This window comes from Drosophila ananassae, chromosome 2L (genome assembly GCF_017639315.1).
Source record: "Drosophila ananassae strain 14024-0371.13 chromosome 2L, ASM1763931v2, whole genome shotgun sequence".
Lineage (NCBI taxonomy): Eukaryota > Metazoa > Arthropoda > Insecta > Diptera > Drosophilidae > Drosophila > Drosophila ananassae.
In genome coordinates this window covers 11,064,774-11,090,741 of record NC_057927.1, presented here as the reverse complement: position 1 = coordinate 11,090,741, position 25,968 = coordinate 11,064,774, and the positions used below count along the sequence as shown (strand labels likewise).

General features: G+C 43.3%; 4 protein-coding genes across 5 annotated transcripts; 2 read left to right on the top strand and 2 right to left on the bottom strand.

The window, feature by feature from the left end:
• Positions 1–707: 707 nt before the first annotated feature.
• On the top strand, positions 708–2,266 carry LOC6499630 (phenoloxidase-activating factor 2). Its single transcript, XM_001954227.4, has 4 exons — positions 708–876; positions 936–1,141; positions 1,245–1,501; positions 1,552–2,266. The coding sequence occupies exons 1-4, from the start codon at positions 726–728 to the stop codon at positions 2,138–2,140; spliced, it is 1,203 nt and encodes a 400-aa protein (XP_001954263.1). The 5' UTR covers positions 708–725; the 3' UTR covers positions 2,141–2,266.
• Positions 2,267–2,407: 141 nt separating this feature from the next.
• Positions 2,408–4,050, bottom strand: LOC6500967. Its single transcript, XM_001954226.4, has 4 exons — positions 3,447–4,050; positions 3,116–3,388; positions 2,883–3,068; positions 2,408–2,813 (listed from the first exon to the last, which is right to left on the bottom strand). Exons 1-4 carry the CDS (start codon positions 3,948–3,950, stop codon positions 2,457–2,459), a joined length of 1,320 nt encoding a protein of 439 aa, XP_001954262.1. The 5' UTR covers positions 3,951–4,050; the 3' UTR covers positions 2,408–2,456.
• Positions 4,051–18,678: 14,628 nt separating this feature from the next.
• On the top strand, positions 18,679–24,845 carry LOC6499631. Its single transcript, XM_032456468.2, has 4 exons — positions 18,679–20,026; positions 20,079–20,318; positions 23,240–23,377; positions 23,442–24,845. The coding sequence occupies exons 1-4, from the start codon at positions 18,820–18,822 to the stop codon at positions 23,720–23,722; spliced, it is 1,866 nt and encodes a 621-aa protein (XP_032312359.1). The 5' UTR covers positions 18,679–18,819; the 3' UTR covers positions 23,723–24,845.
• LOC6500966 (protein NASP homolog) lies at positions 20,395–25,944 on the bottom strand. 2 transcript variants are annotated; one of them, XM_044716535.1, is made up of 5 exons: positions 25,766–25,944; positions 22,011–22,375; positions 21,358–21,950; positions 21,022–21,299; positions 20,395–20,965 (listed from the first exon to the last, which is right to left on the bottom strand). In XM_044716535.1, exons 2-5 carry the CDS (start codon positions 22,325–22,327, stop codon positions 20,690–20,692), a joined length of 1,464 nt encoding a protein of 487 aa, XP_044572470.1. In that variant the 5' UTR covers positions 22,328–22,375; positions 25,766–25,944; the 3' UTR covers positions 20,395–20,689. The 2 variants fall into 2 exon arrangements, with proteins under 2 accessions (XP_044572470.1, XP_001954260.1); XM_001954224.4 differs by having other exon boundaries at positions 22,011–22,355.
• Positions 25,945–25,968: the final 24 nt, after the last annotated feature.

Sequence of the window (25,968 nt, the reverse complement as noted above, 5' to 3'; positions counted from 1 at the left end):
GTGCGGGGTGTGAATCATTAAATAAATTCTACCGCTAAGTTGTCAGAAGTTTTCATCGCTCATGTTCAGGGGCGGGTTTATGGGATTCTCGGCGGGGCACACCAAGCGGAAAGTGTCAAACATGCATCGTCTTCAAATCGGCGACAATTAAACTATTAAGTTATTATTCTAATATTTAATGGCTCTAAATTTGGAGCAGCGCACATCAGTGGGTCGACAATGGAAACATGGTGCTGAATGAAATTATCGAACCGGAGAGTTCTAGTCACTAGCAGTAGTCACCTAAATTTAATACGTACTTCGGTGCTCACCTAAAATTTATTTTCAATTTGGTTTTGTCATAAAATGGGATTCTCTTTTTTATGGGATATCAGTTTCCTTATCTAATTTATATCTATGGGAGTATGTATTTGACAAATATTTTATCGAAGGTAAATTTCTAGCCTTTAAAAACAAATGTTAAATTCTTCTCAATCCTTAAAAAAATGCATATACTTCACTCATATGATTTAGTTAGTAAGAGTAACCCCGATTCGGTTCTGGTGTTTGTACTGCGGTTTCCCTAATTTGCTTTATTTGAATGCCTTTTTTGCTCATTGCAGTCAGGAAAATCCCTGAGCTGAGGAGGCCATTCATCAGGCAATTTATTGAGCGGGTTGTGGGCAGCCTTTGCTATATAGCTCGGCGGAGCGTTGGTGGCTCGTTTAGTTGACATTGGCAGGGCTATGACTCAGTTCGGTTGGATACAGTGGCTGCAGTGGCTGACTCTCGGTGTAGGAGGAATCGGTGGTCAGGCCTGGAGCTTCGGGCCAGCCCAGCCCGACTCCGGCCGGGAGCCCCAGCCGAGTGATGTGGCCAGTACGGCGAACCATACGAGTGAGCTAAACAAAAGCGCTAATCCAGACATTAGTTGCAGGAATTATTCTTCCCCACAGTTCTCACCAGACAACTAATTGTGGGCACTTTGGTGCCGCCCCAACTTCCGCCGGGCACCTGGCCACCTGTGCCCTCGATTGTGAACCCCGGAACCTCCAGCTACTGCCGGTGCGTGCCACCCGGGTCCTGTGCAAATCCTCTTCCCACCGTGCCCACCGATGGAAGTGGCCAGCTGGATATCAGAATCGTCAATAATGGGGCCTATGTGAGTTTACGTTTTGGGGAGCATTTGCGGGCTTAGTATTAGTGCACAACTTTAAAGATATCCCCGCTAAATGGCCATATTAAGCATGATTTTATATTTTCAGCCAACCATTCCCTCCTCAGCTTCAACGCTGACCTGCAGCTATGGCCTGGTGGCCTGCTGCCAGGCGGGAAGCTATCAGTGCGGCCGCCGCTTCCCACCCCCGCCCGGCGCCTCCTCTGCTGGAGCTGGACAGGCCAGTTACGGGGCATATCCTTGGCAGGCTGCCCTTCTCACCACCGCGGATGTTTACCTAGGAGGAGGGGCACTGATCACTGCTCAGCACGTCCTCACCGCCGCCCACAAGGTCTACAATCTGGCGTAAGTTTTTGAGACTCTTCCATTGTTCCTCTCCCCTAATTGTGGACCAGGCTTACTTCCTTCAAGGTCCGTCTAGGAGAGTGGGATGCCAGCAGCACCAGTGAACCGATTCCCGCCCAGGACGTCTACGTCTCGAACGTGTACGTGAACCCGTCGTTCAATCCCAACAACCTGCAGAACGATGTGGCGATCCTGAAGCTGAGCACGCCCGTTTCCCTAACCAGCAAATCCACGGTGGGCACCGTCTGCTTGCCCACCACCAGTTTCGTCGGCCAGCGCTGTTGGGTGGCCGGCTGGGGGAAGAACGACTTCGGACCCACCGGAGCCTACCAGGCCATCATGCGGCAGGTGGACGTCCCGCTCATCCCCAATGCCAACTGCCAGGCCGCTCTCCAGGCCACGCGCCTTGGCTCTTCCTTCGTCCTCAGCCCCACCAGCTTCATCTGCGCGGGCGGCGAAGCCGGTAAGGACGCCTGCACGGGCGACGGCGGCTCTCCGCTGGTCTGCACCAGTAATGGGATCTGGTATGTGGTGGGTCTGGTGGCCTGGGGCATCGGCTGTGCCACGGCCGGGGTGCCGGGAGTCTATGTGAACGTTGGCACCTACCTTCCCTGGATTCAGACCACCCTGACGCTGTAGGAGCAGCCATTTTGTTGATCAAATGCGGTTTTATTTTTTATTTGTTAAATTATTATTTAACTTTATTTAACTTGGCTGAACACATATTTCTTTTAAATATAAAATGATACTTGTTTTTGAGCTTTATTGTTAATGTTTTTTTAGCCTACTTGCACATAAAACAGGTGCTCTTGGTCACCTACATAAACGGTCATCCATTTTAATAAAAAAATGTTTTTGTCACACCTTAGTGACATTAAAATCTATTAAATATAAATGCTCAATAATTTCGACAACTGTTAATTTAATGAGTCACAATAATCAAGAAATATAATTACTAATAACGCAACCCGAGGAGCTCGTAGAGCGGAACTTCGGCTACCGATTCGCTGGCACTGGACTCTTCGAAGTCGCCACTTTGCAGCAGATACTGCGGACGTTCCAGGCCCGGATTGGCCAGGTAGAAGTCGATGAGGGCCGTGGTGCTGCGCAAGTGGGTTATGCCTTTGAAGATCTTCTCGCGGGTGAGAAGCTCCTCGGGATAAACGGTCTTGATGGCCGTGTCGCCCGAACGCTTCTGCCAGGGTCGATCCTTCAGGGGCACCGTGCGCCCAAAGACACTAATAATGGGCTTTTGATTTACGCGGGCGGCATGATCGTTGATGTGCTTTTCGTACTTCAGCTCAATGGCCATCTTTCGGAGGAATAAGTTAATTAGAAACTATTTTATAAAAACAGTAATCTTAAGAATGGTTGGACTCACGTGTGGTTTATTCCATTTATCAGCCACTGTCTGGGCGATGGCGTTCACCTCTTTCGGATCTGTCTTCACCGAGGCCAGAAGAGTACGATCGCCCTTGATGGAGAACAGATTTTTAACTTTCTCCGGGGTCAAGTTACTCTCCACAGTTCCAAAGGAATTAAGCCATTCCACGAAGCGTTCTGCCGACTGGGAAACATTTTAATACTAGAGCGATAAAAGTTGTTTATACTAACAGCATCCATAAGATTCTCAGCCTGCTCATCCAGCGTGACCATCGAGTAGTTCTGTCCAGGATGCTCCACTCTAGTCTGCCAGCAGACGCGCTTATCCCTCGGGGCGCAGAGGAACTTGGAGTACCAGGAGGTTTTGTCGACGGTACGGTGGGTATGCCCCACGGGCTCGTCCAGTTTAAGGTCGAACTTTTCGAACTCGTGCTCCATCCGCACAATGTCCGAGTGCTCGCTCTCGTTGAAGTGCTCCTCAACCTTCTTGCGGCCAATATCCAGCTAAAAAATAACCTTTAGATTCTTTATATGCTTCAAACCAATAGTTTGGAGTACCTACCATGACGTCCTCTTCCTCCTCGCTGTCGGCGCTACTGGCACTCATGTAGTCCTCGGGCCGCACCTCCTGCATCTCGTCCCGTATGTAGATGTCGTCGTCCGACTTGGAGTAGTCGTAGTTCTGGATGCGCTTCACCCGTTCCCGCAGCCGAGGTGGCAGCACCAGGGAGTAGTCTATGACAGGAATGCGGGGCCTGAAACGACAGGAGGCCGCGAACTCTACCTCCTCGATGGCTTCGTTCCAGTAGGCCCTTCCTTCAAGGCCGGGTCGGTCGGCCAACTGGGAGAATCCGCTCATGCCGGTACTAGAGGAGCGCTCTTTCTGCAAAAGCTGTGCCTTCACCTCCGTGGTCTTATCGTGGACTTTTGGCTTTGCGTTGGCGCGGCGTGTAAAGGATTCGAGGTGGGCAGAATGCAACATCCTGTTGTACGGCGGCCGATTGGCTCGGGCCACAATGGTGGGATTAACAACCGAACCATACTGATGCTGCTTTCTTACGGACATGGCTAAAAAAAACTTTTAAACTATACGAAGTAAACAGGGTCGGAATTTGTATTCAGTTTGTTTGTTCGATACGAGCTAGTCTCTGTCTGACAACCAGGGTGTGGAGCTTGGGTAGCCCTGAACTATGTTAAGGTTCCTAGTTTAATAGGTCATGGTATGTTCGGTAAGCCTTGAAACTGAGCAGATTAATTAAAACGAAAAACTAAAATAAAACTATTTTGACTTAAAATAAACTCTTGCGTGGAAGGATTTTTTGAAAATTAATATTTTATTCGAAATTGGCTAACTACTGACTAACTATTATTAATATTTCAGACTATTGAATTATCTAACTATTAATATTGCAAAGTTTTTAACTAAGACATGGTAATAAAAAGCAAAAAAATCTCTCTATATGTATATATAATATGATATTATTAAATGTACATAGTATACATATTAACTTTATATTTCACATACTTTCTCTAAATGTTTTATTTATTTAAAGAATAAAAATTGCTACAATTTATTTCTCTCGGAGCCAGAGAAAAGTTAACAGAACCCTGATGGGGTTAAGATTTAAGTGAAGCCATTACGAAAATAATTGCGCATACGACCCGTTGGCGTCCTGCGAGCAAAAACGATTGTCGAACGGCAGCAAAAGAACCTCTGCCAGTCGAACTAACACAGGAACCCGCCTGCCCATATACATATCCGCACAGCAGGTGAAATTTATACGCACAGCCAACAGGTTGCTCAGGGCCTCAGTGGGCCATCTGCTCTCCTTCACTCTGCGAAAGTGCGAGGGACAGACTCACTCAGTCCCTTGCCAGGACAGACGCCTGTGGCATTCTGATGGCCGCTTACGCCGTCCCACTCGCAAACGAAACAGGTCCTCCTGGGGATTCGAACAAGGCGTTAAATTGGCATGCAAATTTAATGATTCTTAGCCAATTGTCCAACATTTAATAATAGCCTTCGTAAATAAATCATGGCTGGACCTGAGAGTCAATAGCGTCGTCCCACTGATCCCACCTTGCCCCCATTCAGAAGGGTAATGTCAACCGGAAACCGGAAACGCATCTCAACGCACAGCCAGAAAAAAAGATGAAAATCCAAAAAACCAAAGCCGACAAAGAAAACACACCGAAAGCCAGTAAGCACAAAATTAAAATGCAAGCTGCCACGACAGGAAGCCAAAGCAACAGAGCCATGATTTTGGCCAATTTCACTCAACGACCGAGGCGCGAAGAACTCACTCGAAAAGCCGAATGGCGACGACGATGGCATAAGCATGGAGTCCTTTGGCAGAGTCCCGTCAGTCCGTCCTCGGCTTTCGAGCGCCACAGTCGCGAATCCGGATAGGGGTTACCAAGGCCCACATAAAGTTCTACCAACAACAACTGGCTTAAAGTTGTAGTCAATTGCTAGGCAGTGTTAGTGTGCTTCTTAGCCTAGAGTCAGATGGCAGAGTTTCGGTACAATCGGGCCAGTGTTGTGTAATCCGGTGTAATCGTAAGAAGCGCGTCCCGATACTCCTCGAGGAGAGTGTCCTTTCATCGCGCGCGTTCTGCCTTTGTTGTTAGTTGCTAGTTGACTTGGTGGCCTTTGTGTTTGGTTAATGGCCTTGATGTCGTCGCCGAGTCTGACTGCCACGCCTACAACTTTAGAACACCCGCCGTTTGCCTTTTGAGGCCAATTAAAATGTGTTTCTTTGATGTTTCCTTACAGTTGGCCGAAAAAGCAATGACACCGATAATAATCAAAAATAATGCATAAAGCTGTACCGATAAAAGACAGGGAATCCCGATGAATAGGCATCCTAAGAATCAAAATCAAACCCCATCCTGCGGTTCGTAAGAGAGGGACGAACCAGCGAAAGCAAAAGCGAAAGAATTTTGTAGCATACTTTTGGGTTTACGTCATTTTTGTCTACGCGAGTCGCCGTTTGTTTGTTTGCCTTTGAGTTTGAGTTTGAGTTTGCGTTCACCATGTCCTGTATTTGTACGCCTCTATTCCTGCCTGCGTATGTGTCTGTGTCTGTGCTTGTTGTTGTGCTCCTGTTTGCATTGGTGTCTGCCAGCCCGAATGCATGCCAATCACAATCCTGAACCGCTGAATCATCGACTGTCCAAATAGCTGCAGGTGCAGCTGTACATCCAGTGCAGGTACTTGAGCCGTTTTACGTAAGTGTCCTGCTCCTGTCTCTCCCTTATAAAGGAGCCCAATTAGTTCTAAATACTACACACATTTTTATAGATAAGTGTTTGCATTGTCTGTCCGCTTTCCAAACTGCTTAAAACTCATCCAACCTTCCTACATCCTTACACTTCCCTTTGTACCCAATTCATGGTTCCCATTCAGAGAACAATCTTCGACACTTGAGCTTAATTTTGAAATGCTACTTTTAAGTGCGTGTGCGTTCTACGTAGTTTTTCAACATGCTTTGTTTAAGTACAAAATTAAATAACTTTATTTTGTATTTTTTACTCAATGTATCCGCAAATATATAAAAAATTTTCCCTATTTATGAACCGTAATATGACATTTCCAGTTGGCATTTTATTTTGATGACTTGCTTTTTTATTAAATTAATAGCAAACATATTTCACTAAACCTTAATCTATTTAAGCAATTTCCTTAAACCCAAACATCGATTTAGGGTTGCCAGTTTCCCCTTCTATACACTCTGCAAGAAATAAAATCCACATTAGTGTTCGGCTCTGGTGAACTCTATAAATAAATGAGACTTTCATAGACTAGTGGGTGTGGAGTCCGCACTGTGGACAAAACGACAGACTGCGTTGACGATGGCATTTCCATGTCATGCTGTCGGGGTACGACCGACTCCTCTGGTCCTTGGGCCACGGATTGCTCATACGCCGTGTGATATGAAAATATAATTCGCCCGTTATTGTGCCATGTCGCCTGTCCCACGGACCTGCTCGACCAGTGTGCGTGTGACCAGGAGATACGGGTCTACGTAATGTCCTTACTGTCCTCACATGTCGCACCGGCGGGCACAAGGACCGCAATCAACTAAGCAAGTGCGTCAGATGCATGCATGCGAATTACGCTTCCAAACGGACGAGTTCTTAATCCTTTTTTTCCTGGAGCAATTAAGCTTTGATTTTGTTTTAATTTTACTGTCCTTAGTTTACTATTAGACTTGGTATACCTTACAATATTAACATATCCCAAAGAAACTAAAAATCGTTGCCTACATTTTTGGGCAGGCAGCGATTTCTTAGAAGGTTTAACTTCCATAATGGATAAAGGATATTTAAATAACTCTATAATAAAAATTTTCAATAGAAAAAAAACAATAAGGAACTGGTTAGGAAAAAATCAAAGCTTGACCATATAAATGTAGCCATTTCGATGGGCAATACAACCATTTCATGGTAGTAAGACGAGATGTAACCAATAAATATCCGAATCCGTTTACCGGCAGCTTTGCCGTGTCAGAGAAACCACCGACACACACGGACAACTCCAATCGGGAAACTGAACATTTCCACATCGAACACTGAACCGTGAACGACAGAAGCGGGGAATTCCCTGCAGGTGCAACGACAATGACTACAATGCAATTCACTCACTCCAACACATCGATCTATTGGGGGAACAAGAAATGTCAATCTGGCCAGAATGTCACATCGCCACCTGCCTCCTGCTTCTCCACCACCTATGCTCCCCATTCTCTCCACGGACAGAAACTTTTCTACGGAAAGAAGGAAAATCGAAGCGGTTGACATGACCAACATGTCAGGGGGGTCGCTGTCGCCGTGTGTGTGTTTCTGGCAGGATGTGTGTGTGTGTGTGGTTACTTACACTTTGGGGCAGAAGGGTGGTAATATACACCATATAAAAAAGAGAACTCAAATAAAACTAGTGTATTTTTATACCCAGCACAAGAAATTGTATATATACCTTTTCATTTCAAGGATCATTTTCCGTTTTCGTATAAATTTTAATTGTTTAATTTAGATCCGAAAGTTCCGTATGTTTTTAATTTTCTTCCACCTCAGTCTACCTTAAGATAGATCTTTACCAGATGACGAGTATCTACATATATGTTATTAAAAGGATCATAAATATATCTATCTCCTTATATATAAAAATACAACATACCCCTTCCTCGAAGAATACCGGGTATAGAACATGTTCCTTTATTTTCAAACTTCTTTTGTGTGCGCCAGCAAAACTTTAGTGCATTGTGTATGTGGCTTACAAGATGGAAACTTCTGAGGGGGTTCCCCAGCGAATCCTTATATAGATACCCAATGAAAGCATCAGAGGAGATCCAAGAAAGAGCTTCAAGAGTGTGCATGTGGCGACATGCATTGTGGGCCAGAACCCAGAGCTGGCAGCATTTGTTGACGGTCTCGGCCTCCTTTGTCAGCCATTGTTTGACTTGTTGGCCTTGTGCTCCATTTCACTTGGTCGAGAGCGGTTTGTTTGTCAGCCACGTCATAATATAGTTTATAGTTATAGTTTCTTTCCCCTGCCGCACCTATTTATTGTTCACTGTCGTTAGCTGACTGTGTTTGGAGAGGTGTCGCCGGGCTTTATGCGGCTGCTTGGTTAGTTGAACGCGCTATAAATAAATTAGCCACAAATCAGTCTGTTTAAACATGCCCAAATGTAGGATATGATTCTAGCTATAGACGGCATTTATGCATAATCATAAATAACCATTTCATGTTGGCAACTTTTGATTTATTGCACAGCCCTGTTGTGTGACATGAAAGCAGTAACAGTTACGACAACAAAGAACCTCAAACATGGCCTGTAATAGCCGTCAGCGGGGGCTCAGCGGCTCCTGGCTCGGCGGTTGCCCAGGCCGGGATGGGAGACTATCGGCTTAGGTCATGGCCAAGGAAAAAAAATTATTTAAGTCCGCGCTTCCTTTTTATCCGATTTTAAAGGCATTTCGCTACACGTCCCTAGAATTTGTACGTATTACAAATTTGGCAAGACGGGCGACATTTCCAGCCTTAATTTGAAAGCACTCGCTGATGATAATAATAAGAACAACAATGTTGAGCTTTTCATTATGCAAAGTGAGCAAAGTGGCATTAATAATTCCGGGAGGAGGCCGAAATTCAAGGCAGGAAGCCACCAAATATGTGTATAAAGACATTTTCCATATCAAATTATGGCGTTCGGTAGTGTGGGAGTGCGTCTACTTAACGAAAACGACAGGCTAAGACAGCAAGTGGGGTAGAATCTACGGAATAACAAAATAATAATATTTATTTCTGGATAGAATGTATATAGAACATATATAGGAAGCCTTATAGGAAGATCTTGGGAACTGAGTCCAGTTTTTTAATTGTTTTATTTTCTTAACATCCTATCTTATTAGAACATCTAAGTTAGAAGATTGATATGAAAATGGAGACTGGTTAGTCTCAAGGGAGAAAAACTAATACCCGCCTATACATAATCAACAAAAGACATACCTTAGATAAGAAAATTAAAATATATAATAATAACTATATACTAACTATTTCTGTATTAGGTTACTTCTTCAATTGACCTTTATATCTGCAGGGCTAATAAGCCAAACATCAAATCCAAAACCATTTTATTACATTAAAGTTAACATGGAATAAAATAAAAAATGTTCCTTTGCTGAAGTCTTGCTCCCGTTTGTTCTTTTGTGTTATTTTTGGACAAGACCTTCTCTGTTTTGCTTGAAAACAAACTTTTTGGTAACGCTCAATTGGAATTCGCATTTGGAAATTGGCAAAAACAAGTGCCTGAAATTCAATATATTTTGTATGTAATTGAACCCTCTCAAGTATATGTATATAAGCAAGGACGAGGCAACTTTTAGCTTTCCGCCCGGCTTGAAAAATGAGCACAAACAGGTCCTGGCCTGCCTGGCAATATTGGCTGCCCAAGAGCCCTTTGGACTTGATAAATGGCATGAATTGACTTTTGGCTCGTAAATGCAAACACTGGAAGTCTCACACATACTTGTAACAAGCAAATACTCCTACACTCAATCAAAGGAACTTTTCCGAGGGGGTATCTTAAATTTCACAACAATCCTATAGGTTGAATTAAAGAATTAACTATCATATCTAATCTAAAAGTATAGTTCATACTATAAAAATAAAGTTATCCAAGAAATTAAGTTAAACATATGTTTATGATTCTTTAATTTCCTCTCTTAAAATCTACATTTATTTGCTTTTTGTTGAAAACACCAAAAAATTACCAATATCCTCGAGGGAACTGAATCAGTTCTCTTTTTTATAGAGCCATCGATTTGTTTTAGCCGGAAAACCGCAACTCTTGACTATTAAATAATTAAAGCTTGACGTCAATGCAGTCCTCACGCACACACACACACTACACCCATAGCAAAGGAAATATATACATATAGTAGATATATATAGCCCCTCGGAACATGCAAACATTTGGCTGATGTTTCCACTTGATTGGCGCAATACTGAAAACGAAAACAAAAATAGCGAAATGACATACGCATCAGACCACTCTCGCCGGCGACCCCACATCCTGACCCTCCTTGAGGTGCACAATTTTGCCATTTTCGCAATGCATTCAAGTGCACAAAAATGCCGGGTCGGGATGTCAGACTCGAAGTTATGACCAGGGGCCTCAACAAGTCGAGGATTAAGTAAATTTATTCGGACCATGGAGCCGTTTAATTGCTGTCTTGGCGGCAGGCAGAAAAAGGAAAAACTTTCAATTGCGATTTAGTTTGGTTTATGGCCAGAGGACATGCAAGGCTTTGGGGATAAATTTCGCCAGAGAGCATTGAAAAATATTAAAATCTTTAAGGGGCATGCGCACTTGAAGGGCCAAAAAATTGGCATTTTTTCCGAATTTTTTTCTCGTAAACTATTGAATTTTTTTGAAATATCGTTTTATTATGTGAAAGTACATTATTTTAACTTAAATTTGAAAAAAAAAAAGTAGAAAATATTTAGGGGTTTCAAAGTTATGCCCCGTCGAAGTGAGGTCCATCCGAAAAAGGCGAGTTGCGGTGACCAACACTGTGAAAAACTGGATAGTCTGAAATCAAAAAATGAAACGGATTTACATTTATTAAAAGTAAATCTAGTACTTAATCGAAGGATATTAAAAAAAAAAAATATTTGACAAAATGGCGACCTTTCAAAGTTGAAAAATAGTTTTTCGTCAAAAAAATCGGTAGTTTTTCAGCTGTAAAAAAAAAAGTTTTGCATAAAAAAAAAAATCCTTCGATTAAGTACTAGATTATTATGTAATAAAAGAGCATGCTAAATTTCAAGACAATCGGGTCACTAGTTTTCGAGTAAGAGTGGTCACCGACTTCAAAAACGTAGTTTTGAGAAAAACGTGTTTAAAGTTTCAACTCACCATTACACTTACCGGAGGCCCCTCCCTTTCAACATGTGTAGCTCAGTGTATTTTCACCGGATCATTTCAAAATTTTGTGGACACATTTCTAAATGTATATACTTTAAGAAAATGTAAAAAAAAAAAATTCGATTTTTTTAAAATTACAAGTGCGCATGCCCCTTAAAACAACAAACAGCTAAATTGCAGCGTGCTTAAAATCGTAAGCCCGTTGGAAAGAAATTATTAATTTTTCCGACAATACATTTTACAAAAACTTTAATTGGAAATAGAATTTGAAAACATAAATCACTTATCGACCTTTAATGGAATTCATCTCTTGGAGCATGCCTGGAAAAATATTAATATTAATGTTCTTATTTATCTTTCAATGCGGCTTGCTATTTAATTGGATTTATTTCGGACACGTTCTCCACAGTTTCATATTCTCAGAGGCTCAAATTGAAATTAATTTCTACAAGCTGACTTGAACAAAGCCACACTTTTGTTACTCTAAATGTTTACCAATATTTTCTCAAAAACAATCAGAAAATTATATTTAACCAAATTCAGAACATATATGTTGGCATAATATACTAATAGTTGAATTTTCCATAAACTATGACTAGGAGTACAAATTTGTTGGGATAAAACTATTATAATTTTTTCATAAAATAGAGTTTCTTAAGAGTCTTAAAGAGTTTCATTATCTTAAAGTACGTCAGAGTAATGACACATTTATGACCAATAGCTTTGCTTACAAGGCAAGTTTATTCCGAAGGACAAACCTCTCAACATTAAAAAATCAAATGTGGGTAAATATTTCCATTAGCCAGCCAGCAAATGATACAGCAGAAACTCCTTCTCCCCCTACTTGGGCCAGAAAATCGATGGTGGCTAGCAATTTCGCAGTTGACTTAGGACCTTAATCCCATGAAATATGAAGTGGTACGCTGACACGCCCATAGGGCAGGACCTTGGGCGAAATGCCTGTTTTTATTTTTCCAAAGCTAAACTATAGAACAGCTCCGCCCTATAGAGAAGCTTGTCGCATATTCCAATATTTTAAGCCTCTTTAGATAAAGTACGGAGTAGGTGCCGGAAAAATTTCGACGCTATCTCTCGGAGGCGGAACACGACTATACCCGCAACACCCCCTTCTAAACTTGTATGTGTGAGTGGCAGGATGGCATGAGGATGCCGTTGCCAGGCAGTCTTGGCATGTCTTGACGATTACCCCATAAATTTTTTAGATTGACCCGAATAGCAGAAGCCTTTGACATCATCGCTCTGACAGTGGTGCTGGTACTGGTACTGGTCCTGGCACTGGCACTGCCACTGGCACTGGCTGTTTTTCCTGTCCCCTCGCCCCTCATTGACATAACTATGCCCCGGAGAAGTTTTCCAAAGGATAAAAGTTTGTTCTCGAAGTAGTGGCGTGCCTTGACCTGCACGGGTTGCCTTGAACTTGCTGGGGAAGCTCCTCTAATGAGCCCGGCTCTGAGGTCCTCTAAGCCTACGAGCTCCAGGATCCAGGTTCCTGGCTGACAAAGTGCGACTTCCGGCCGAGCAGGCAATATGAATTTAGTTTATGCATTTCCCGCTCATAAAAATGGTCCTGTTAAGCAAAGTTTGGCAAACTTTACGGCTCTGGCCTTGAGGTTTTGGGCCACCCAGACGGAGACGTACAAATCGCCGGGAAAAGTGTAATCTAGCAGGCGCCCCGAAAGTTATAAATTACCAGGAGCCAAGAGCGTCGTCCTTTCGCCAGTGTGTGCTCTTGAATGCACTTACTTTCTCTCCAGAGTAGGAAATTGCGCATACGCCAGATGGGTCGCTTTCGGCACTGGTCCACATCACGGTCCAAAAACTGGGCCAATGCGATGGTAATGGCCCCAACTAATCCCGGATATTATGTAGGACTGCTCCCATCACCCATATTGGAATCAGCAATTAGAGGATGGGAATGTAATGCAATCACTTAAATAAATTTAATCCTGACCCTTTCCACATCCCGCCACTGTTTATGGGACCCTGCATCAAATATAATACTGATAGGAGCTGCGGTGGAGGTGGCATCTGATGTGGGGAGGCAACCAGTATTTGTTGCATGTTGGCATTTTACAAAATTAACTGCTTTTATCTATTTTTTCCAGGGGCTGTGCCACAGCTCCTGCCACACACGCCCACACACATGGAACAACCCATGAATTTGGTGTGCGTGTGTTTGGCTTTCTGTGTCATTTGAGCTTCATGTATACATATACTCTGCCAGAGAAACAGGCAACTGGTAATGTCCGTTGCTAAATTATACGTATATACGAACAGGAATGAATTAATGACAAGGCCAGAAGTAAAGACACTTAAGTGGTACTTTGTTCCATATTTATAATATAATTGCTTTCGCTCTTAAATGCCATGAATTATTCCGAGGCTTCTATCATTATTAAAGAGATTTTAATTAAAATGGAATTCAAAGTCACAAAATAATTGTACTAGCTGGGTAGAACGTGTGAAGCAAATCCTTTTTTGTTCTTATTCAATTTAGGGTCTGGTTGCGCCTTGAAACTACAAAAGCAGATGTCCTGCCAGCATATATATGGTACATTCCCGACCTCGCCCATGGCGAGATTTATTCGCATAGTTAGCAAGAAATTGCATAAGATTAGTTTTAATTAGTTGGCAAACTTTTTGCCGGGAAATAACAGCTCGAAAATACGTAAATTGCTCGCCAAAGTCAAGAAACTTAGCAGGAGCACTCCGCATCCGCATCAGGTTCCGTTGCAGGAATTCCATGGCCAACAACCTTAAAGGAAGTTAAGGACCTATTAAGGTAGACTCCACGTTCATTAAAAAACATATTTTTTAGCAACAAACTACCAAAATAACTCTAAAGGTTAAAACTCATCTTGATAATGATAAAAGTTCAGGCACTTCAGTCACTTTTTAAATAGGTTATACAATTTTTGAATTGTGGAAAAGGTCAGAGGAAGTTCAGAGAGGAGTACCGGGTATCATATAGTCGAGGAACCCCACTTTTACCGTCTTTTCTTGTTTTTAATTTTGGTTACGTCATTTGTACACAGAGGAAAGAAACTGCAGAAAGTTGCTCGGTGAAGGAACTGTCTGTTCTGACTGCTAATTTATGGTGACCCTTTCAGGTATTTCGCCGTAGTTCCCGCCAGCTGTTGTTGCTGCCAGTCCGCCCTAGTTGATTGCCAAGACGACCGCGAAAGGTTGCCGGGCAACAACAATAACGAAAATAAGTAATATTCGGAGCCGAAAGTGCGCCATCGAGTGCTGTTTTTAATTGCTGTCGCACAAAATAAGGACATTCTCCACAACAATTGTTGATTGTAGTCATAAGAAAAGTAATAAATGTGGTAACTAAATAAATGAAAATCAAAGTAAATTGAACAATTGTATACAGTATATTAAATAAAACACTTTATGGTAAATAAATAAGTGAGGTTTTTAAAAAGTAACTGCTTTGCTTGGGGTTTATAAAGCTGATGCTTAGCCGCCTCCGCCTTTTAAGTGTTTCTCCTGTATGTTTTCTAAACAAACACTTCTAGTGTCGAAAACTACCATCCTTCGAGATGGAAAACTTTCAACTGAGAAAAGTCTTTCGAAAGTTTCCCAGAGCCCTTAGCTGCAGAGTGGTTCGACTTCCCGCTCCTGTGGCTCGAAACTGCTTAAACCCATACCCACATCCGCCATTCGCTTTCTCCGGCTTGAAGTAGCCATGTTTGGCTGCTGCAGCTGCATTTCCCGCCAACTTTGGTAAGGCTCTCACGTACACAACGTTGCTTCAAAGTTGTGTGCATTTGTGTGTGCTTGGAACGTGCTGGAGGCCAATAGTTTTATGTAAGAGTGTGTGTGTCTGTGGCATTGAGGACATTACACAGAAAATAAATCTTAAAATGAGCCTTAATTTCTATGCGAGTAAGGTTTTAGGACATAAATATGTGAAGCTTTTGGGTCATAAACAGGATTCTTTCTTCCCAAAATAGTTCCATTGCAATAAGTTAAAAGAAGGTGTTCTAAACTGTTTCCAGTGCAGGAAATTTCCGGTACGATACTGGCAGTGTGGAAACGAGAAACCGCTGAATGCCAGTGAGACTATGAAAGGAAGTGCTGAACCGACTGTCAAGTGGCCAACTCATGGCGTAATCAAATTATCCCCGAGCCTGAGCCTGCAAACCCATTCCCGGTATTCTGTAGGACTCGCCTCATTGGGGTCATCATGCGTGTTAATTGATTCAGCTGCTCCCACCCTCTGACCTACTGACCAGAATCCATAGACGCACATAGTCGGTGGCACGTGCAGTCCTGCTGATCAATTATGCTAACGAGGAGCATCAGCCCGAAGCTCCACCTGCCAGTCTCTTATTTCGTTTGCATTAAAAATGTATCAGGCTAGAGCACATGAGGGCTGGGAACGGCAGCACATGCACGTGTTTGGCGACTAAATTCAGAAATCAGATCTGGGTATGTCTGGGGTATGACTTAACAAGATTTTTCATTCCTCATTTATCACACAATCTAAAGATTTTGAATCAAAGTCCTATATATAAAAGACTTTCAAAGAGTGGCATTCATTTATTTCAATAATAATGGTATATACGATATTGACCATTGTGTTTCTATATTTACTATACCAGTATTAAAGAAATATTATTACATAATTATATTTAACGAATATTTATTTTGACAAAGGATAGAATAAGGACATCTCTTGGAGACCATACATGCCAAATTTTTTAAATGAAGAAAATTTGCGAAAATCTTTAACATATTGTTACATAATGTATAATGTTTTCAGTTTTTGATGCATATAGATGAAGAATCACTTTAGAAATCGTTTAAGGTATTCCGCTCAAGAATCCGATAGAAATTGGCCAAGATATGGCCATCGCTGGGAGCCATTTTGTCCTTCCATGCATTTTTCAGAAATGTTGAAGGGGATCCCCCAGAAAATTGAGAAGAAATCGAAAAAATAAAATATTTTCAGATTTTGATGCAGATTTGTGGAGAATCGATCTAGAAATCGTTTAAGGTATTCCGCTCAAGAATCCGATAGAAATTGGCCACGATATGGCCATCGCTGGGAGCCATTTTGTCCTTCCATGCTTTTTGTCAGAAATGTTGAAGGGGATCCCCCAGAAAATTGAGAAAAAATCGAAAAAATAAAATATTTTCAGATTTTGATGCAGATTTGTGGAGAATCGATCTAGAAATCGTTTAAGGTATTCCGCTCAAGAATCCGATAGAAATTGGCCAAGATATGGCCATCGCTGGGAGCCATATTGTCCTTCCATGCATTTTTCACAAATGATGAAGGGGATCCCCCAGACAATTGAGAAGATATCGAAAAAATAAAATATTTTCAGATTTTGATGCAGATTTGTGGAGAATCGATCTGGAAATCGTTTAAGGTATTCCGCTCAAGAATCCGATAGAAATTGGCCAAGATATGGCCATCGCTGGGAGCCATATTGTCCTTCCATGCATTTTTCAGAAATGTTGATGGGGATCCCCCAGAAAATTGAGAAGAAATCAAAAAAATAAAATATTTTCAGATTTTGATGCAGTTTAGGAATCTGCTTGAGAATCTTATGATGAGTTTTAAAAATGTGTACATTGTAGCCATGGGAGTTCAAATATGTATTTAAATTCCATTGCGGACTTGGCCAAGCTTTTATTTAAAAGATATTTAATTTTTAATACTTCCATGTTTGGGGAGTGCAATGTGGGTCAAAATGGTCGGATTCTCTGCGCCTAAGCAAATGAAAATGTTGATTCAGAATTAAAATTCATTCTGGCCACAAAGCAAAGTCCTGGTCGAGGGCGAACCGGCTAAGCGGTATGTGGGTTGGGGTAGCTACGAAACTGGGTGAGAATGCGGTTAGCCTCGAGCCACATGGACATTCGCATATGAGACCAGAGGTTCTAACCTCTTGCACCAGCGAACCTGCCGCCACCGTAAGTGGCCGTGTGCCATGAGAGCAAATTGAATTTGCCACCGGAAGGATTCGTACTGCTAACGGGGAGGCAGAAGAACCGGCCTGGCCACCGGATATCCGTTGGGCGTTGAGGCGGCCTCATGTAATATGCAATAGTCATTGTACCAATCTACCATCCGAGTCCTTCCCCTGCCGTTCCGTTCAGACAGATTGTGGCCGCGCACCAGCACAATTGAATATTTGGCCCATTTTTTGGGGCATTCAAATTTGGCGGAATATTTCTTGCCCGAATTTTTAATGCAATTTGGGCTTACCTGAGGCGAATGGCGAGTAATATGAAGACCTATTTTCAATTGGATTGGGTTAAATAGATTCCGTGCAATTTTTAAGATTTTTGATTATTATTTATGTTTTTAAGATAGGATTTGTTTTTTTTTCTGTAATTGCATACAGATTGAAGGGGATATAGACTCTGTTTCACATATGATATACCTGTAATAAATATGTTATTTATTTATGTATGTATTTTTTGTATCAAATTCAAAAAGAGTATTCTCTTTCTAGATCCTTTTTCACAAAAAGATAATTCTGTTAAATGTGTATCTTTTCATATCTATGTTTATTGAATATTTTCGTCACTGCAAATGTTATTAGATATTTTGAACATTCGTCACTGGAAATAAAATTGGTATTTAGATGTGCAATATTAATATTTTTTGGTTGTGCTGTTAGTTACATGTTAGTTTATTGCACCCTAGATGCTTTCTGCACAATAGTTTTGGTAGAAATATGTACTAGAAGGCTAGTGTATGTATCTTATTTATTTATAATCATCATCTGACTCTCGCTGTAGTTAGTTCTTAACTTATGTCCAGGCTCTCTACTCCCCTTCTTTGAACTCATGTTGTACATTTGTTTTCTTCTACTTTCTTTTTATAGCTTCAAGCGAAGCAAAACGTAGTAAATGAGCAAAAGAAAAAAGCAAGAAAATCAAAAAAAGACATACTCGTAACTGTAAATTGGTATACAATTAAGTTAAAACAAAAGTCAGAAGCCAGCTACAACAGCAACAACAACAAAATACAAGATCAACAAACCATAAAAAACAACAATAACAACAACTACAACAAAAGCAACATCAACATCAAGATACAAAAAAAAAATATATAAACAGCAAACAAACAGCAAAAAAGTGAAAACTGCAACAAGAAGCTGCTACTTAGTAGATACTTTAAGTATTTGAATTTTTATCTCGTGGCACCCCAGCAAGCAAAAGTTGCATATTTGGCATCGTAGATATTAGGCGCCGCACACAAAGTATAAGAACACATCCAGCAATATCAGATACATCCAACCAAAACCAAAACCAAAACCAATCCAATCCAAGCAGCAACCAGTGCAATTTCGCATCCATCAGATACATCCGATAGCAAAAAAAAAACAAAAACATACAAATCTCAATACAAACCAAAACCACCATCGCCAACACCGTCAACACCGCCACCACCACGAACCATATGAGCCTGAATAAAATCAAGAAGCGGGACGCGAGCGACTTATGACTGATGCGCTCCAAGGGCCACGCCGGTGTCAATGTCGGCGTCGCCGTTGGCAGCGGCAGTCGGTACAAGGTGACGGCCCGCTGCGTCCCGGAAGTGAGCATCACCTCGCCCACGGCAGCTGGAGCCGGTGCATCCGCCCAGGCCATCCAGCCAAAGCACTTTGCGCTCCTGCGCAGTCGCTCGCAACCTTCGCCGCCGACATCTAACAGCCTTTTCTCCACGCCTCCAGGCGGCGCAACTCTGGTCGAGGAGGAGGATTTCAGCTTGGCCAGCGGCAGTGGCAGCGGCAGCGGCACTGGCTCGTCCAAAAACGTGCTCCAGCGCCAGCTGGCCACCACTATCCAACAGGAGGATCTGGCGGAGGATAATCACTCAGGGCAGCAAACACAGCAGCAGGGCGAACCGCCTAACGAGTTGACGCCTTTAGTGGAGGAACCGGGCGGGTTTGCTCCAACTACCACGTCAATCGGCAACAACCGCTACAGTCACAACTCGAAGACCACGCGATCCTGGCCGGTGATATACCGCAATCCCCACGCCTGCGACTACGAGACCTTGTACGTGCAACAGCAACAGCTCCAGCAGCAGCAGCAGAGCTTCAAGCAGAACTGCTACTCGAACCAGTTCAAACAGTCCATTGTCTACTCCAGCAGCAATGAGGAACTGCCCGGCGGAGAGCCTGTAGCCTCCAGCTCAGCAGAGAACCGCCAGACGACGTGCTACTACTTCGCCCCCAGCCAGCACAACAGCATTTATGAGCACCCCTCCTCGGTGGTCGGAGGATCCTTGCAGTTCGAGCATCCAACCACAACAGCAGCGGCGGCAGCAGCCGTCGAGAGCCTGAGGCGGAGTAACAGCATCCTGCTGCGTCAGAACAGCTGCGCCAAGGTCATCCAGCGGCGAGGCAGCGGTAGCGGTTCACCCACCTCCCTGGGATCCCAAATGGAGGGTCTGGGCATGGGGGGCGGTGTCACGGGCAGTGCCTGCTGCTCCACTTGCTGCATGGGTCCGCCGCCAGTGCTCTTCCTGTTCGTCACCCTGCTAATGACCACCAGCGCCACAGCCATGTTGTGCGCCGCCATCATGACCGACCACTGGGAGCACGTCACTTGGGATCGCAATAGCTTGGATCGCTACACCAACCGGTCGGGCTTGCACCTGGAGTGGCTGCTCGACGACCAAGTGGCCATGCTCAAGCCGGACAAGAGGGGTAAGTGGGACCTAAAGGCTTTCTATATTGGTTAAACTCTCTCTCTCCCCAGCCGACCATCGCTTCCGACGCGACTCAGTGTTCCTAGTCCCTATGCACGGTGGGATCTGGACCCTCTGCATCGACCTGCCCATGCAGCAACTGCAGGAGCTGCGCCGCAACCCCAAGTTCCCAAGAGGCGCTCCACCGTGCGTCAACTACCTGGCCGGCTCCATGGAGAACGCTCGTGGGGAGGAGCAGCGCAACGACTGGCAGCACAGTGAGTCACAGGTCACACTGCAGCCGCATCTGAGTACGTATCCTGGGGCGATCCTACCGCGAATATCCACTCTAGATCCGATCCACATCCATACGATTCCTTCTCTCTGTTTTCACGTTACTCTTTTTGAGGCAATTTATCGTATTTATTGTTTACATGTTTTGTTTCCTCTTGGTTTTTTCGTTTAATACAAAAAATTTTAATTACGTACGCACTTAGCACTAATTGTGATTGTAATCTTAGACTTAGGGACTTGGTAAAAAACAGCAAACAAATAGCATAAATAGGAGCGGGGCTAGGACAGTGTAATGGTTGGATGTAATCGTGAGGTGTTTAAGTAGCAAATGGGAGAGACGCGCTTTTTGTTTGTCCGTGGAAAGCCACTAGAAAACTGGAATGTCCGCTCAGACGGCGGGTCGCTTGGCCGGCGAACAGAGAGCTTCGGCCTCCGAGCTGGGCTCCTCGGGCTTCTTGCGTTTGATCAGATGCGTGATATCTGTGGGCTTGGCCGAGCTGCTGCTGATGGCCGATGAAGAGGCTGCCGCTGAGCCGCTGGCCGAGCTCGAAGAGGAGCTTGCTGCTCCGTTGCTGGACGAGGAAGTTGACGAAGCGGCGGCACCATCACCGCTGCTCATGGGCTTGATGTAACTGTCCAAAGCAGCTCGCACCTCCGCAATGGTCTGGAAAAAGATAAGAGTTAAATATGACCATGAATCTTGGAGAATCTCTCGCTTACCTGAGCCTGCATTTCTTCGATTTCCTGAATCTTGGCCAGAATCTCCTGCTTGGTTTCCTCCAAATCCAGCATATTGTTTCTTTCGCGTTCACTTGGCTCATCCTTGCCCTTGATCTCGGCAATCTCCTCCTCAATCAACGAGCTGGACTGTCGCAGGGCGGCCGCGCCTTCCTTATTCAACTGCTGCATCAAATAGGTCAGCCCGATCTTGTAGTGCAACTCGGCCAAAGCGCGTCGATTCTGATTGGGCAGCTCTCCATGAATTTTAAGAGCTTTTTCTGTTTAAAAAAAATGCATTTTAGTGTTTGTAAGTAAAATATTTAGAACATATCTTACCGTAATCCTCACGAGCGGCCTCTAGAATTCCATTCTCGAATTCAATGTTGGCCAGTTCGGTCTGCACTTCCGCCAAATAGGGCAGGCCACTGAGGCCCTGACGGGAAAAGATCTTGGCAGCCGCCTCCAGAATCTCCCAGGCCAGCTGCAGGCTGCCGCTGACTCCCTCTTCTTCTTCGCCCTCCTCCTCCCCAGTGGCAGCAGCTCCATTTGAACCTCCACTGGTGGTGGCCTCTCCATTCGATGTGCTCGGACGCTCGTCATCATTCACTGCCGATGTTCCGCCTCCATTACTGCTGCTGACTTCGTCTACTCCTGTGGGCGGTTTCTTGGCCTTCTGGTCATCCGGCTGGGCCTGTTCCGCTTCTCCGGTGGAATCGGCCTCATCGGAGGCCTCCTTGATGCTGTCCAACACCTTGCCGTTTGTGCTGCCCGCTCCATTAGCAGCCTTTGACTCCTTTTTGGATTCGGCTTCCTCGCCGCCCTCCTCCTCGTCGTCATCCACATCTTCGTCATCGTCGTCAGCTGCCTCGTCCGGCACGTCAATGACTTTATTTTCATCCAGGGCCATGGCAATGAGGGCCTTGGCATAGCTACCGGAAGAAAAATTGGTTATATTCCTAGCGTGTCTCCCACAAAATCGAACTACTCACAGTAAGAGGGGCTGGCCCAGCTCATCGGCCAGCTCGCCATAGACCTCCTCGTACAGCTGGCACACTTGGCTCAGCTCGTCAGCGGCCTCGTCGTAGCTCTTCACCAGAAAGTTGCGCGATCCTTGACTGAAGAGCTCCTTGCCCTTGAGAATTTTTTCGGCTCGTTCCTGCTCGGCCTTGCCGCCGCCCTCGGTGGTGCCCAATGGGGCGTTGTCCGGCGTGGTATCGGCTGCCACGGGCTCTGCGGACACCGGCTTGCTGATTGGCGTTGTATCAACAGCATCGTTTGTGGAAATTGCTTCGGCTTCAGCGGACATGTTTCTGGGTCAGCGAGCGCACAAATATCTGCAATTTATTTACAAAAACTAATGACTTCAGTCCTTCAGATTCTTAATGATCTAGCTCCTAGGGTAAAAATACAAGGGATTGTAGGTTTTTCTTTCCATTTTATGTTTTATTATCACGCTTCACTCCACCAACCACCAGTTTCCTTTGTAGTCTGAGCCCTAGACGTCACTTTCGATGTATGTAGAAGACCACCAATACAACTTTTCACTCTTTTTCCACGCATTTGCCTTGTAAGTAAGCATTCAGCAGCCAAGCACAGAAACTATTCATGCTGGAGTCACTTTGCCTTCCACATAGCTTCCCGAACACTTCACATCATTACCACAAATCTCATTCCGTAATTCAGGTAAACTCTGAACATTAGATAACCCACTCTAGTCTGCTATATTCCCCGTCTATATTGTCTAAATGGAAGCAGTGTCCTTCCTGCTGGAGTTTTATGTATTTTCCAAAAGATGTTATTTGTAAAGTCAGAGTATAATATACTTTTATTCCTCCTCTAGTTCTTCATATCATATTTAGATTATTGGCTTTTTAGTTGTCAGATTTAAAAATATTTATTTGAAAATAAGTTAAGTTTGAAAACTAACTAATCCGAAAAAGCCAGTCTAGCCAATAGGATAAACACTTTAAGATATGTCTGTCTGAAATCTGAAAACCTTCTTGCTATAGATAGACAGATATGACATCTTAGTTTAATTTAGATTCAACATTGCAAAGAATTGTATATATAAAATATCCAGATTCATTAAATACTTCACCCACAAATAAGCCTTCCGCCTTCATTTATACCTTTATTAATTCAAATTATAATGTTTTTAATACCCCCTTAACTAAAAAGATGAAACATTTATTACAAAACATTTTTCTCTTAACCCCAGGAATGCAAAACCTCTCCATATCCTGCTCGTTGGTCTGCCTCATCATCTTGGGCAGCGCCGCTCTGGTGGGAGCATTTGGAGTCTGCCAGCGCCAAATCAGCGCTATACTCATCACAGGAGTAATGTATCTGCTAGCGGGTAAGGAAGCTGTTATCCTTACTTAACAATTTATCCTCAACATAAATTTTATCCAAATCCACAGCTCTCTTCGCCCTCTTCACCCTGATGATCATCCACTTCAAGCGACAGCAAGGACGACCGATGCTGGACAGCGACTACGACGGCACTGTGGACGGAATTGTGGCCAGACCCGGTGGGGTGGCCATTATGGCGAAGCCTTTGCTCGGAGCGCGCATATTTCTCACCTCATGGAGCCTCGATCTGGGATGGGGAGGTGTGGTGCTGTGCGCCATTACCTCGGTCCTGTGGATTCTGCTCTCGAAGATCATGCGCTACAACCCGTTCTCGGCGCTCATGATTTAGCTAAACGCCTTGCCGCTCGGCGTCTACGGTGCCAGCTACGGGAATCTTCGGAGCTGCGAGAGCTACGGCAGCTATGGGAGCACCCACAGCGGCAGTAGCAGCGGCGCCAGCTCCAGTTTCCTCCTGGCAGCGGTTTCGTCGAAGCGGCAGGCGGAAAACCGGGGAAAGGGAAAATACATTCTCTAGGACTTTTTCCTTTCTCTCTTTTAGGAACTTTACCTTACTTGCCCACTAAGGGCATTACTTTCCTTCTTTTTCTTAAATCCTTTTAGGAGGATTCAAAACTGTACCCATTTCCAGGCTACTATTCCCTTTCAGTTAGCTATTACTTAACTAACTTAACTATTAAAAGCCTTATATATTTTAGCCCCAGTTTAGTTAGCTGTGTTGAAATTGTACCAAACTCAAAAGTCTATTGCCTTGTTCTTTATATATACAACCGATATACACTACTCTTATATTATTCTATATATCTAACTTTAATATGTGCAATTGTAAATTCAATTTACACCTTAACACTTACAACTAAACAATTGATTCGCCTCTGATTTATCGCTAATCACTCTAGTTTAGTCCTTTAAAAGAGACCATGACCATGTGGCATGTGGAATGTAAGACATTGTTGCATCAGACATGATAGGCCTAACCCCGGGGTTAGTTAGTTCGCTTAACTAGTGCTAATAAGGCTAATAAAGTTATCCGCTTAACATTAGACTGGACTTGAATAGAGAACATTTGATAGAAGTTGCCTATCAGTTTCGACTGGTAATGGCTTTGTTTTTTCATCTTATTTCATTTGTATCTTTAACCAAACCAAACTCTGCTCAGATTCGAACCATTGCCTAGAATTTAGAGTCGTAGAAGTGCAATAACGAGATCATTTAGTGCTTTAAAACAAACGGTTTACAAAACTTATTGTACTTACTATATGAAGCGACCACACAAATAACAAGCTAAGAGTATAAACAATGTATTTTTATGCAAACGCTTTGCCTTAAAAAAAAATAAAACAAACTTACATATTTAAATAAAAAACAAAATACATTTATTTTAAAAACTTAAAGAAGACTTTTCCTGTGGGTTGGTGGTTTCCCCAATACTTCCATATCTGAGTAGAAAAATTAAAAGGAAAAATTCAACCCAACACCGATCTATAAATAGATAAATGGACACCTTTATGATATTTTGTTAATGCTCGATTTTTAAAAATTGTACAGCTTTTGCGGGTTCATTAACATTTGCGAGCTGCTGTGGAAACAAATTAAGCAAATACGCAAACGAACTCGAAAACGCGACATTTCGTGGAGCTTTTTCAGGAGAATTCAAAAGTTAAAAAAGCGTCATAGAGGATCAAAAATTTAACTTTTAAGAAATCCTTTACTTTTAAAACATTTATAAACAAGTGCCTCGGTTTGAGCGCATTCAAAAGAAACGTAAAAATTCCCACACCACTGTAGAGGCCAACAAAAAAAAATTAAGATTACAAAACACCGCAAAAAAGGTCGTTCACCTGCAAGTGCGTTTTTCAGCTTTACTCTTTCAGTGAGTTTATGCCGCGAAATGTTGCTAAAAAAAAAACTGGCAGCTGTTCCGCCAATTTCAGCACCAATTACAATTTCTATAACAATTATTAAACACGACCGGAACTGGCCCAAGCTAGTTAATTAAAGACTTTTTCCAGCAGTTAATATTGTAAACAAGATCGGAATAAGTGTCGCATAAACGTTTGCAAAAAAAATAGCGCGCGCCTGTGTGAGTGCAATTGCCCGCCATTCGCCCGCGCCAACACACACAGCGACACCAATACCAACCAATTCGAGTTTGTTGCCGACAATATTGGCCATTTGGTTAGCGCGAATCGTATGCGGCACGTTTTCCATATTTATAGCCAAATTGCGACAATTAATTTATGTTTAACACATACACCGTATCAGCAGGAAAACAACAAAAAGAAACCGGCCGAAACAAAGATTCGCAAATTCGCGTGTCGCCGTTTACATGTGAGCATCTCCTGAAATCTATCCAAACTTAAGACAAACTTACCAGTTTTTGATTGATTTATATTTCGCCTCAATTGGTACTAGAAAAATGTATTGTCGATGAAAACAGCACTTTAAACTTTGCAAAACACCAATTCCAAAATTCGCAAATAAAAATTACAGATCCGCGCAAAATGCTAAAGTTGACAGTGTGACCGTGCGTGGCGCTTTCAATCGTACCATAACAATCGACTGTTGACTTTTTAT